Source organism: Hydractinia symbiolongicarpus, chromosome 12, assembly GCF_029227915.1.
Source record: "Hydractinia symbiolongicarpus strain clone_291-10 chromosome 12, HSymV2.1, whole genome shotgun sequence".
Lineage (NCBI taxonomy): Eukaryota > Metazoa > Cnidaria > Hydrozoa > Anthoathecata > Hydractiniidae > Hydractinia > Hydractinia symbiolongicarpus.
The window spans coordinates 21,793,143-21,806,773 of NC_079886.1; the positions used below are offsets into that span (position 1 = coordinate 21,793,143).

At 32.9% G+C, this 13,631-nt stretch overlaps 1 protein-coding gene across 1 annotated transcript; it reads left to right on the plus strand.

Annotated features, from left to right (window-relative positions):
• Window positions 1-1,419: 1,419 nt before the first annotated feature.
• Window positions 1,420-12,998, plus strand: LOC130622155 (phosphatidylinositol 4,5-bisphosphate 3-kinase catalytic subunit delta isoform-like). Its single transcript, XM_057437569.1, has 17 exons — window positions 1,420-1,770; window positions 3,006-3,855; window positions 4,160-4,381; window positions 4,898-5,086; window positions 5,556-5,932; window positions 6,010-6,094; window positions 6,468-6,595; window positions 6,706-6,745; window positions 6,999-7,102; window positions 7,410-7,509; window positions 7,689-7,751; window positions 8,680-8,789; window positions 9,187-9,296; window positions 9,621-9,864; window positions 10,553-10,676; window positions 11,575-11,726; window positions 11,969-12,998. The coding sequence occupies exons 2-17, from the start codon at window positions 3,052-3,054 to the stop codon at window positions 12,234-12,236; spliced, it is 3,120 nt and encodes a 1,039-aa protein (XP_057293552.1). The 5' UTR covers window positions 1,420-1,770; window positions 3,006-3,051; the 3' UTR covers window positions 12,237-12,998.
• The last annotated feature ends 633 nt before the right edge of the window (window positions 12,999-13,631 follow it).

Genomic DNA, 13,631 nt, shown 5'->3' on the forward strand with positions numbered 1-13,631 from the left:
ACACATCTTAAGAGTACGCTACGCATTGACAAGAGTACGCATTGACAAAAATTTTGACAAGTAAAAAATATATGGATCTAATATAAACATAGCCTATGCAATTGCTTGTTATAAAATATTTTGACCAAGATTGTAGTATCACAAATATCTCAAGTTTGGAAGTTTAAATCTACTTTCGGTTTAGCTTTTTCCCCAAATTAACTAGAAATAACTTGTTTTAACCTTTAAACCCATATGCAAGACCATAGTTGAAAAAAATGAAAAAGTAAATAAAAAATAGCCTATAAATAATTTGAAAAATAACTTGAAATTGAACTCGAGTTTTAGCGTTTTAATATCAACAACTGTTTGTTTACAAAACACTCAACACTTGCCTCGCTATTGAAAACACAGCCTCGGTTTCATCTACGTCAAAATATATATGGAAAAACTGGTATCGTAACATAGATAATATTTTTCATATTGTAAAGGATAGCTAACTTGACAATGTAAGAAAAACTCGTTAATTAAACTTTTACATTTGAATATCTATTTGTTAATTACCGTATTTCCTGTATTAACCGCCCGGGAGGTTAATAATTTTTTCGAAATGTAAAGGGCGGTTAATAAGGGGTGTTTAAAAAAGGGGGAGTTATAAAATTATTTTAAAAATCACTACAAATTGTGAAAGGTGTAAAAACAATACTCATTTTTTACGCCATGTTGCAAATATGGTACCTCTAATAAACACCCGGTGCGCTTATTAGAGGGGGTGCTTATAAAGTTAGTTTGAACTTAAGAGATTATTAGAGGGGGCGCTTAAAACAGGGAGGGTAGAAAGAAAAAATACAGTATTTTAATTTTCAAAAGTTAATCACCATCAGCTTGGCTTAATTGCGTTTATTTAGCTAACTAAAGCATCAATACTCCTATTCTTGAATTCAATACGAAAACGAGACTACGCATGGAATTGAGGCCAGTTTGGAATTTTTTTCACTGTCAGTCTGTTTCGTTATATTATGCGATAGAAACCTCAAGTTATATATCTGCTTCTGATTTAAAAGAAATTTAATTATGTTGAAAGTAAAAAATGTCCATCTATTATTACTATCATCAACTGGAAACGTTAATTACCGTTCTTTTGTAAAGAAAACCTTCTGAAACGATTTAATATGTATTTCATATGAACGAACGCGTTGGAGGAGATACATGCTGTTTTTATTAGCGTAAAATATTCTCTCTTTTTCTTGTCTTTCTGTGGCTTTTAAAATGTATATTTCTCTCAGTTGAAAATAAATTGTAATGTGTTTTTTCTTAGAAAAAAAACAACTTTAAGATTTGCTGAGTTAGTTCCAGGAGTTTAATCGCACTGCCTGATTTTATGTCAAAATTTACTACACATGAAAAACATGTACTTGTTTGCTGAACAATATTACATATGTTTGTAAAATAGTAACGTTTCTACCATTTATAGAGTTAAGAATGTTTAATAAGGTTGTGTTCTAAGTTAGTGAGCTAATGATGTTATGAATTGTATTTATTTATTTCTCCAAGGTGTAAATATATATTTATTTATAAGCTTTTAACAACCCATTCATAATACAAGACATCTTTACTTTAATAAACAACAAAAATTTAATAAGGTCCCAAACAACGTCCGTTTATCTTGATCTTCAACTTTTTTTTTCCTCATGTGCTATATTAAACTTTTTTTCCATGAAAGGTTAAAGATATTTTTTGCAGAAGCGAATGGTTACAGTACTGAAGCAACTCTAACATTTTTTGTACAAGGTAAGGACAACAGTTTGCAGTAAGATAAAAATCGATATTGTAAAATATGAATTCCATCACCCACTGAATCTTTCTCGGCGTAATCATTCCATTCTGTGTAAAAAGGTTTACTTTATTTTTGCTCTCGTCTTTTTGTTTGGGGTGAAAAAAAAAATTACAATCAAAGGGACGCTGACCTTGACAAAGTTTAAAGCAATATGCATGAATAAGAGAGGTATCCAAAACAATCCTAAGCAGGAACAAGGCAACCAAGCAGTCGAGTAACATAACATCTTATATATGTCAAGTTATTGATCACTACATCACTGCATCGCTAACCGTATTTAAGGCAGGTTGCTTAGATTCTAGCCAGCATTTTCAATCACATTCTCCATTAATAACAACTTCTTAGAACTCACACCAGGCTTAAATTCTTTAAAATTCAAAAAAACTTCTAAACAGCCAGTCAGAGTGAGAAAGTAAAGACAAAATAGGGACTGTAGAAACAAAATTAGTCGAATAAACCTTTCTTGTTTTAAAAGTTGAGAGTTTCATACGCAAAACGCGAATAAAGTTTGATTATAACGAGCCTCATGGAGTAAACAAACTCATGAATATTTCCGAAGAGGATAACAAACATGTAACAAGAAAGTAACATCAGCCAAAAAACATTGTTGTTTATATAAAAAAACTTAATAAAAAATGCTTAAGGAGTTGCTCGTATACTACATGGGAATGCGTGTTCACCCGCTGTACGCGTTTTCCACGTCGATAATTCGTGCATATTAAACCTAATTCGTGTGTTCTGTAGCACCACTTGCTTTCGATGCACGAACATCTATTGTTATATAAAAGCTCTGATCTTGAAACGCGATAGAGCATGAAACGGAATAGATGTCAGTTTTGGAGAGATATTAAAGTTTTATTATGCATAGACGACATTTTAATTGTCAAGGTAATAAGATCAGCAGCGTGTAATACAAAATCCAGACAGGAACGATTTATCTACTTAAAATGTCTTATATGAGATCTATAATTTAGCTCAAATGAATTTTATTTTAATTACGCAACAACTGTAAGATTGTTTTAAGATATACTTAAAATCCCAATAACAATTAGGAGGACAGACGAACAAATTAAAAGTTCAGATATAAAGGTATTGAATTAAGATCCAAAACTTAACATCTGTCAGGTGACCATGAAAGTCAGTAATAGAATCTACAACTCTTTTTTTTACACTCTTACATCTAATTTAGGTGAAATAATTAAAATGTCTAAACACATGTACTAACCACAGAGAAAATGACCTTCTTGTCAAAATACAACTTTTGGCATGGCAAGGAACCAACATCAAAAATCAATGTGGAATGTTTTTTACCAAATGGAATATGTGTATCTCTTCCACTGATCAAAGCAGACACAGTCCTAGCACGAATTAAAGCAGTACTTTGGCAAGAAGCAGAGCGGTATGCATTGTTTCACTTACTAAAAACTCCAGATCATTACGTGTTTGAAGTGGTTAGTAAAGGCGGCACAGAGGAATTGATAGACGAGAATGTCTCTTTGTTTGATATCAAACCCGTGCGACCATACTTAAAAATAGTTCCCAGACTTGGAGATGACTTGGAAAAAGTTTTAAATTCAAAAATTAGCATGCTAGTGGGTGGAACCAAAGGAACAGCAAAGAGCGAAGAGGTGAATGATTTCCGGAACCGTTATTCAGAATTTTGTAAAAACATATCTTCACAGAGAAGAAGTACAAGTTGGGAAAGAAGGGCCATTTATACATATCCTCCTGAGTATGATGAAGAAGATCAACCATCTGAGACGTTAAAGAAACGATTAGTTTTTACAAACTGGCATTTAAAAGTATCTGTGAGTGTAGCTAAAACTAGTTTTACATTCAACGTACCTTATAAGACGTATCCAAAAGAGTTACTAAAGATGGCGCTTACCAAGAAAGATAACACATCATCTAGAGCTTCAGTTGAAACCTACAATGATTACGTATTACGTGTGCTGGGTCGGCTTAACTTTTTCCTAGGCTACGTTGTGCAAGTAGATGGACAGGAGATTTATGGTGAAAAGTCTTTATTTCAGTACAAGGTAACTGAATTTTATATTTGTTATCATAATTATGCATTGCATTAAGTAGACATAAATGATTCTGAGCTTTAACAAAACATTTGAGTTAAAAATCAATTAATAAGACCTGCAAATGTGATTTTTTGTAATTCTGTAGTCTGTAGTCAAAAAAAAAAACACACTCAAAAATGTCTTCTGGCTAGCATAAATTATTACAGCAAGAAACATCATTTCTACGCTTAAAATTTAAAAATCAAACAAATGACTTTTATTCACAGGTTTGACAACAGAATGGTAAGCTACTATAATATTTGTTGTTGTATAGTACATCCAACAATGTTTGCTATGGAACAAACCAATAAAACTGCAACTTGTCAGAAAAACTGATATGGCTGTTGAACCCTTTGCGATAGGAAGAACACCAGTTCGACCACCAGTCATCCCACCCAAGAAACAGAGATCAATTTCTTTGTGGAACCTCAGCCCATCCACCAAATTCAAGATCAAAATCATTTGTGCCTTAAATGTGAACAGTCCAGCAATGATGGTACGTACTTTAGATTATCGCGGCTGTCCATATGTCCGTACGTACAATTATGGAAATTATGTCTTTAACGTGATACAAAGTCGTTTCAACAAAAGTGACTTTGTGGAAATGTGAATATTCTTTGTGTATATAATTCTTACCTAAAAATGTTATGTTCTTATAGCAGGGTCGTAGCCAAAGATATTCTCTTTAAAGAATGAAGTTGCAAATTTAAGAACATTTTCCGTATTGTAAGGAAGGAGATGCAACCATAGTTAAGTCCTATTGAACAAAACCTTTTAGCCTTTTAGATTTGTTATAATACAATTCCAATCTTCAGACTAACGTACAAAATTGTGTTGGAAATAATTAAAATAATCTATAAAGTGCATAAAGCAACCATTCTTAGTCTAAAATGGACCTTTTGTGTTTGGTATTCGCTTCCCAATTGGCTACGCCCCTTTCTAATAAAGTATGTGCTGTCTAATTTCATTTGTTACAAATTAATTTAAGAATTAAAACTTGCTTTTTGTTTAGAAAGAGGTGGTATGCGGTATTTATCATGGTACGGAAGAGATGTGCGAACAAAGAAAAACATCTGTACAATCTGGTGTAAATCCACAATGGAAAGAATTTTTAGAATTTGACATACCTGTAACTGAACTACCAAGAATGGCCAAACTATGTTTTAGCATAGTCGGAAGGAAAAGAGGACAAGCAAAAAAGGTAAAATTCATGAATAGCATAGTCTTTTTACTTGTTATTGGTTTTTCATGGCGTAAAATAGATGTTTCCAAGGGTCGTTCAACTAGTCTTTCATATTAATACACCAACTGTTTCTGTCTAAAACACAATTTCTTTTAAAACACCTATCTGTATTTTATAAAACTTTTATTTACATCTTTAATTGGCTGAAACAGATAAATGTTATTGAATAAAATGATTTAATCAGCTGGAATTTGTATTGTATGCTAATGTGAATTTACTGTGACAGACTTTAATGATGCAGGGAATGTCATGAATTAATGTACGGAAATGTAATTGCTCTTTGTTTTAAAACACTCTATTTGCATCTTTTTAATGAAATTACCGACATGACAAAAGGCACCAAAAAAAATAAAAATACTTTACTGGAGGGTTATTTTGCGGGTTTAAACGACTAGTCTTCTCAAAACTATAGATATTTTTGGTTTAGACGATTATTGCCTGGGTAAATGTAACGGCTATGGATTTTAAAAGTTGTCTTCGATCAGGAATGGCGCGCTTGTATTGTTGGTTCAATTATGGAAAACTTGACTCTGAAATTGGTTTATTAAATCCTCTTGGGACTGTAGCATCTAGCGAAAACGAAGGAGGACCCTGTATTGTTATTAACTGCATGAAGTTCAGCAATCAGGTGGCGTATCCTATGGAGGAAGAAATCATTGAGTTAGCCCAATGCGCTGCTGCAAGAGCAAATGTGAAAAATGCAACAGCGTCGAGACAGCAATTGTCTCATATTGAGGAAATTATCAAGAAAGATATATTAGCATCCCTGTTTGATGAGGAAAAAGAATTATTGTGGCAATTCAGGTAAAAACAATGAATCCACATGAAGTTCTTACAAAAGAATTACTATGTTGTATGATACATTTGAAATATATATTTAGAAATATATGCCGAAGCGATTATCCAGAATCTTTGCCAAAACTATTACAAAGTGTAAAGTGGAACAGAAAAGAAGAAGTTGCCCAGGTTAGAAATCAGATCCTTCTAATTTTTAATTTTTTAAATAAAAGCTGTCTTGCAGAACTGTGCGGCATATTTCATAGAGAAATTCTTAAAGTGGAACAGAGGTGGACCATCTGTTTCGTATAGCCTATGGAATTATTTACCAGAAAAAAATGGGGAATCCTTACACAGTTTAAGTTAGCTAATGCACTTGGCGTACTTACGAATACGTAAAACTCGCTTTTGAGCGCATTTAAAAATAAGGTTAGGCCCAACTTACTAAGCAGTTTAAGATTTAGCAAATAAATAAATAGCAAATAATAAAGTTAAATAAACTCACAACATTTAGAGAGACAAATCTAAGTAATTCCTCTAACAATGGGAATATGATATTTAGTTGTACGTCCTTCTACAAAATTGGAAGATACAAGCATTGCAAGTCGAAACAGCATTGGACTTGCTTGATTACAGATTTCCTGATGACAAAGTGCGAGAACTTGCAGTGCGTGTGCTCGAAAACTTAAGGTAGATATCCAGTAATGAAAATTTATATATTTATCTGACCTTGATTTTTAATTTCATTTATTTCCTATTTATTTTCTCTAAATTTAACCAAGTCATATTATTAATTTTAGCGACGGAGAATTGGAAATGTACTTGTTGCAGCTGGTGCAGGTACGACTCATCGGTTAAATTATCAGACCAGTTTTCAAAGGAAAAAAAACACCGCCTTTTATAACCAATGGGGATAGAAAATGTCATGGTGAAACATAAGCTGTTCGTTCGTTGCCCTTTGCCATTTACTTTATTACCATCAACAGTTTCTTGTAAAATGTTGCTTTTTTTTCTAATGATTTTAAACATTCTATATAATAGCAGTGTTGGTAAATGTTTTTTTTTTAATTTAAAAGTGCTGTTTATTTTCAAGGCGTTGAAATATGAACCATATTTGCATTCACCACTGGGACGATTTCTACTTGGCAGAGCATTGAATAATAAAAGAATTGGTCATTATTTATTTTGGCATTTAAAGTAAGTAAGCTAACGATCCTTAACCACTGGTTTAAGAACAGTAACAGCCAAAAGACCGAGTGCCACCCTCTCCCCCCCAAAAAAAATGGTTAAAATAAAGGAGATATGTGCAGAAGATGTTTATCCAATCTGGTGTCTGATGCGCTCTGGTCAGATCACTACCCACAACAGTAAACAAATGTACAAAAGTTCATTGACATGCTTTTGAAATTCATCCCAACATGCTGTTTAAAAAGGATTATTGACTTGCAAACTTGAAGGAAAGGATTCTTCTTGGAAGTCTAATTTTGTGTATTTTTAATTTTAGGGCTGAGTTGAGAAACCATGATTGTTCACTACTGTTTGGCCTTTTACTAGAGTTCTATTGCATTGGAGCAGCCAGTCATATAGATACTTTATTGAGACAGGTAAAATATATGTATGAATGCAATATACATATAGTCACGTATATGTATAGAAGTGCAATGACGTTATCATATTTGTTTGAAAAATCATCCATAAACTGTTTTATGAAGTTTGTGTTAGCGAAAAAAATTGCAATTTTGTTGGCTGGAAAGCTAATTTGAACATGTTACTTTTTTTTTAGATGGAAGCGATCAATAAGTTAAAAACTATAACGGAAATTCTTCAAGCCAACAAAGACGACGCGGTAAGTGAAACTCAACAAAACAGCATATCTGGTTGTTCTTCAGAATCTTTTTTATTATTATTATAATTATCATTGGAATTATTTACCCTGTCTCTTCATTTCCTACTGGTACTGCTATCAATGAGTGTCCTGCGAAGGGGGTACTAGTGCATTCAAAGCTCCCATTTGAGCTGCGAAAGTCGTACAAGCACAGCAATCGCTCAACTAGACAACAGCCTAAGATATCAATCCTATTCTCATGCTCAGCGCTAAGCAGAAAGGATAAATTCACACTTTTATAGTGTCTGGCATGACTCGGCCGGGATTTAAACCCAAGACCTCCCGCACTGAAAGCAAACGCTCTACCATAAGGCTACCAGTCGGTAAATGATTAAATGTATTATATTCTTCAACAACAATCGATATCGACATTGCGACTGATTGCAACTCTGATGCTAGACAATGCACTTGGTGGCAACATACCTTTTCTTCCGTTTGTACCTCAACATAAGAATTTTGCAATGTATTTTTTAATGTCTTAGCTGCCATGAAGGAATAGGTGTTTAACAAATTTTCTTTTTAGCTACATCCTGTTTCCAAAATGTATGCATCATTCATGTTTTTAATAATATTTGTTTCAACTCGTTCTAATTAAAACTAGATTCTTGACTTAAAAAATATCTGTTTCTGCTGACATGCTGTTCTGTTAATTTGCACCACTGAAGTGATGGAGTGCATGATATCTCGCCATGTCTCATTTACGCCCACAAAAGAAATATTACTGGTCCAATAATTTCTGTTATGGCATCAAGAATGGATATTTTAGTTGTTCAAAGGAAAATAAACAAAAAAGAGAAAATCAAAACAAATGTACCTGTCCTTTAGTATTGTGTGACGTACACGTACAGTCAATTCAATTGTTTTTATTGATACACCTTTCTATTTTTAGAAACAAAGGGACAATCAATTGCGCAATCTCTTTAACCAACCAGCTTATGTAAAAGCATTCTCGGGTGTAATATCACCTTTGGATCCTAGCATGCACCTAAAAAAGCTTAAGTATGATATTTTTTCTCTTTAAAGTTTTAAAGATAAGCTTCGATATATAAAGAAATTAGTTTGATCAGAGTATGTAAAAGACGAATTATCTTGGTGGTATTATTCTGAAAATCAATGTTTTCTTCAGATTGTATACAAGTTTTTTTGCAAGCATATCAAAATTTCTCAAATGTGCTGAGCAAACTTTCAATTCTCACATTAAGTGAAAACTTCATACAAACTAATATTTTCATGTCAGAAAATGCGATTTTTGAAAAAAAATTGTGACCAAGCTTTTAAGAATATAAACTTTTTGTGATAAATTTATCAAACCTATAAGCACTAAAAGTCGCCTGAAACAACTAAGATTTAGTTTTGTTACCCAATCAAGTAAGAGTTGATTAATTCACGAATTTAGAGTGGAAAAATGCAAGCATATGGATTCAGCAAAGAAACCATTATGGTTAGTCTTTGAAAACATGGATGAGGGTGCAGAAGATATTTACATCATCTTTAAAAATGGTGACGGTAAGCAGCAGATTTCAATTCATAAGGTTAATTGACCCGAAAAATTAATTTATTTAAACCCTATAAAACATCTCTGATCTGGCGGAAACGTCTTCAAAATCTAGAAAAATGTTAATTGGCTCATCCTTAAAATATGATCTCTTTAGAGTAAGTATGTGTGGTGTCAATTTACAAGCCTTCTTTTGTCTACTTCTGTGTTTCTTTTGTATGACGATAGCTGTAACGTTCGTAATATCACTGAAAAATATAATGTCCGTCATTACATATCGTCATTAGGCAGTTATGGCAAAGATATACCCATCCTAATGACGCATCTTCGTTTAGATCTACGCCAAGACATGTTGACTCTACTATCGCTTCGATTAATGGAGAATGTTTGGAGAAAATCCAATCTGGATTATGGTTTGATTCCTTACAAATGTCTCTCAACTGGATATCAGATCGGCATGATTGAAGTGGTGACGCAGTCCGAAACGCTTGCACGCATTCAAGCAAGACATGGAAGGTTTGGTGTTTTGTCCAACTCAACTTTGTACACATGGATTTCAAATAAATGCAATAATGAAGAGTAAGTAGAAATATTAAGATATCATATAAATTTTTGTCAGTATCATTTAGCAGCAGCTGCACTGAGGATGTGATCACATAGTAGCGATTCACTTATATCATCAAACCAATGATGGCTATCTTCCATAGTGTGCTTTTACTTCTAACTCTGAAGGGTTAGGTAGCAACGATTATGTGGAATACACAGAGATATTTACTATCTCTTTTACGCCACTTTTAATGTCAAATGTGGACGATGGCAAATAAGAAAACAGTTCTGTAACTTTTTTGTTTTGATCACGAAATGGTACTTTGTCTACATCTGTATATATACACGTTAATTACTGAAATTATTAGAAGTATGTTAATAAAAAGTGTCGTTTGGGAAATTTTTTTTTATTAATTCTTCTCTAGTCAAAAAATCGCCTTTGCAAAGCTGCCTTTAAACCATCTTTACAACCAATCTTATAGGAAAATTTAGAACTTTCCTCTAGTTACAACCCTGAGGAATGGAAAAGGTATTAAGTCAAAATTTGAGGTTTTCGTACAGCAATTTTAGGGTTAATTTTTTCACATAAATATTCAAGTTCTTTATTTCTTATACCTTTATTTAAAATTGCTACAACACATTACAGGGTCCTTTGTACTATCTTTTTACTTATTCTTTCCTTCACTGTAATGTTCTAAAAAGTTGATGTTGCTTTCTTCAGAACTCTGGCAGACTGTGTTTCCAACTTTACTCAATCTCTCATTGGTTACAGTATTGCAACATATGCGTTAGGCATTGGTGATCGGCATAATGATAATGTCATGATGAAGTACGACACAGGCCAGGTGAGTAATGTTATAGCAAGGGAAATTTCATGATGCATGTCTATAGTTGATTTGTACGTACTGCATCCATGGTCACTAACCCGTCAACACAGTAGGCATGAGGCGTTGTGGGAATACAAAATTCTTGACAACGTCTGATGATCGCACCATAGTTTCAAATCCAGTGCAGTTAGTTTGGCAATGTCGAATCAACATTAGCTTGCCCACTGTAATTCTAAAATAAAGTATATCTATTATCTATTTATATATGTACATGAAGGTAGAAGTAGAAAGGGAGATTGAAATCATCTCACTGCGCATTAAAATACTATTAAAATTGCAATTGTTTTGTCATTCTTTCGACATCCATGCACTATGTGCATTTCACTGGATTATCACATAAAAAACATTACGTAAAATGTAAAAAAAAAAAGGATTTTCAGAAAAATCCCGATTCTTCTGGAGCTGCTGAGTTGTTTTTCTCCAGGGAAAAAGTGATTAAGGATAACAACTTTTGATTATCTTAGATATTAAATTAACTGTTTAATCAGTTTTGGTAACTTTCTGTATAAAGCAAAATATGTGAAAGTCATTTTTCTTTTTAGATAGTGTAATTTCATAAAATTTATTATAATTTTTGTTAGGCTTATTTCCAGTACTTTTTTTTAGCGGCACATAAAAGACATTTAGCCATTTTGAACTGAAATACTGTTTGAACCGCTAATCAATTACGTAATGTTATAACTTAATAACACATTGATTGTTTTCTCGACCAATGAAATTTACTAAAAACTGACACGCGCCTGAATTTAAAAAGACAACATGAATAGGTTTGCCAGTGATCGCATCATGGATAATTGGTTGCAATGGAAACAAAGAAGTTCAATCATTATAGCGATCTATTCGTATTTCCTTCTAGTTATTCCACATTGATTTTGGACACTTCTTGGGCAATTTTAAGACAAAGTTTGGCGTCCGTAGAGAAAGGGTGAAGTTTTTACTACCAGATGAATTTATTTACATTATCGAGAGAACTAATAAAAATATATCGAGAAGGGAAAATTTTGACAAGTAAGTTATTTTTATCTTCTAGCTTTATCTGCTCGATGAGAAAAGTTATGATTAGTTGCTTTTAAGTTTGATATAGTCAAGGCTTTAACTTTTCCTGTGAAAATTACCACGTTATGCAAAGAAACTGCAAATCAGGGTAAGCTTGTAAAAGGTAAAGGCGATTAAAGGAGGTAATATTTTTATCTGAAGGAATTACAAGGGTACCAGACTATGACATTTATTTATATCATTTTTTTTTATAGTTTTCGAAAAATGTGTATAGAAGCTTTTAAAACGTTACGAAGTCATGGAAATCTAATCATAACAGTCTTTGCAATGTTATTATCAACCGGTATTCCCGAATTAAAGCAACCGGAAGATTTGGATTACATCAGGGACTCCTTGGCTTTGCAAAAAGACGAAGCGGATGCGATTGAGCATTTTTCGGCAGCATTTAAAGAAGCATACGATAGGAGGGGTTCGACTAGCGTCATGTGGATGATTCACTCGATGAGACATCACTGGATATAAACAAAACTTATCTCCACAATAGGAGTCAACTTGGACACAAGCCATATGCAATACAATGTAACATAGGATTTTAGTTGGCATTTTTCTTAAACCATTTTTGTTCGTTTGATTCAGACTTGATAATTTGAAAAAAACAACAGATTTTTGGCATTTTTATATTTGTATATTATCGCTTCTCTGCGAAACAAAGTCAGATATAATATTAACAAAAAATAATGAAATTTTAAAAAAGCTTTCTTTTTGTAAACGCCGCAAATAAATCAATATTTTAGGATTAAATATAAGTGAAAGCATATATTTTGAAGATTGAATCAAACTCAAAACAGTATGTGAAAATGTTTATAGTTACAAAAAAAATATTGTGTTAATGTTGAAGTTTTTCTATCCCTGTTCTATAAGACAGAAGGCTTAACAAATCGGACAGCAGAGAAAGTTATTTTGCTAGCTAGAAGAAACGATTTGATAGTGTGATAACGGAGAATATGGTCTACAATCCGAGACAATAATAGTGACAATTCTCTCAAAATATTTTCCTCTCCTCCCTACCCTGTATCAGTGTTGCTTCTATGTGTCAGGTACAAACAAGGTTTATCAACACTGATTTTCCACTTATTTTGTCTATAATTAAAATCCACTTGTGCAGATTTTACAGAAACTTGATCTATGCAGCAGTATCAACTTTGTATATTGTTCTACAAAAAAATTATCTATGTAGAAAGAAAATTTATGTATTTTTATATTAGAATTATTTACCCAGGATAACCTCTTCATTTTCTATTAGTACCGCTATCGGCGAAGATCCTGTGAAAAGTTGCCATTTGAGCAACGAAAGTTTTGTAAGTACAGCAATCGCCCAACTAGACAACCTCCTAAGATATCAATCAACGCGCCCTCGTATTGTGATATCTAACCGTTTGTTACAAAACGTGCCATGTGTTCGAACATTCTGTGAAATGCATAATACAGTATAATCCTAATGCTTGAACTTTTAGTAACCAGAATTGTCTTAAAACTAAACCCGAACTTCCGCTAATACTTTCTCATAAACTCGATACTTCCGATAATTCGAATATTCGCTAAGCCAAATTATCTTAACGGTTCCCTGAAATAAATTACACCATAGATAAAATGTAGAAAAACATTGATAAAATAAAACAGGAAATAATAACTACGACGGCCATTTTCAAGTAAAACAAGTCCTAGTACAATATGATTTTAAATAAAATAACATGGTACGATCGTTATCGTACGATCAAAACTTATCCCAAGGGGAAAGTCAATTATCAGAAAATAGAAATAATGGCATAGACGCAATATTTCTATTGAGAATTGGCTTGTCCCTTCGAATCAACAGACTCTCTTTTAATTCCAAATCAAAATTAGTATTAGCGGTGG

What these genes read in the sequence shown, in the direction of transcription:
- LOC130622155 (XM_057437569.1), top strand. Translation starts at nt 3,052, where the DNA reads ATGACCTTCTTGTCAAAATACAACTTTTGGCATGGCAAGGAACCAACA. An exon ending in TGAACAGTCCAGCAATGATG is followed by an intron (nt 4,382 to 4,897) that starts GTACGTACTTTA and finishes CTTTTTGTTTAG; the next exon opens with AAAGAGGTGGTATGCGGTAT. An exon ending in AGAAGGGAAAATTTTGACAA is followed by an intron (nt 11,727 to 11,968) that starts GTAAGTTATTTT and finishes TTTTTTTTATAG; the next exon opens with TTTTCGAAAAATGTGTATAG.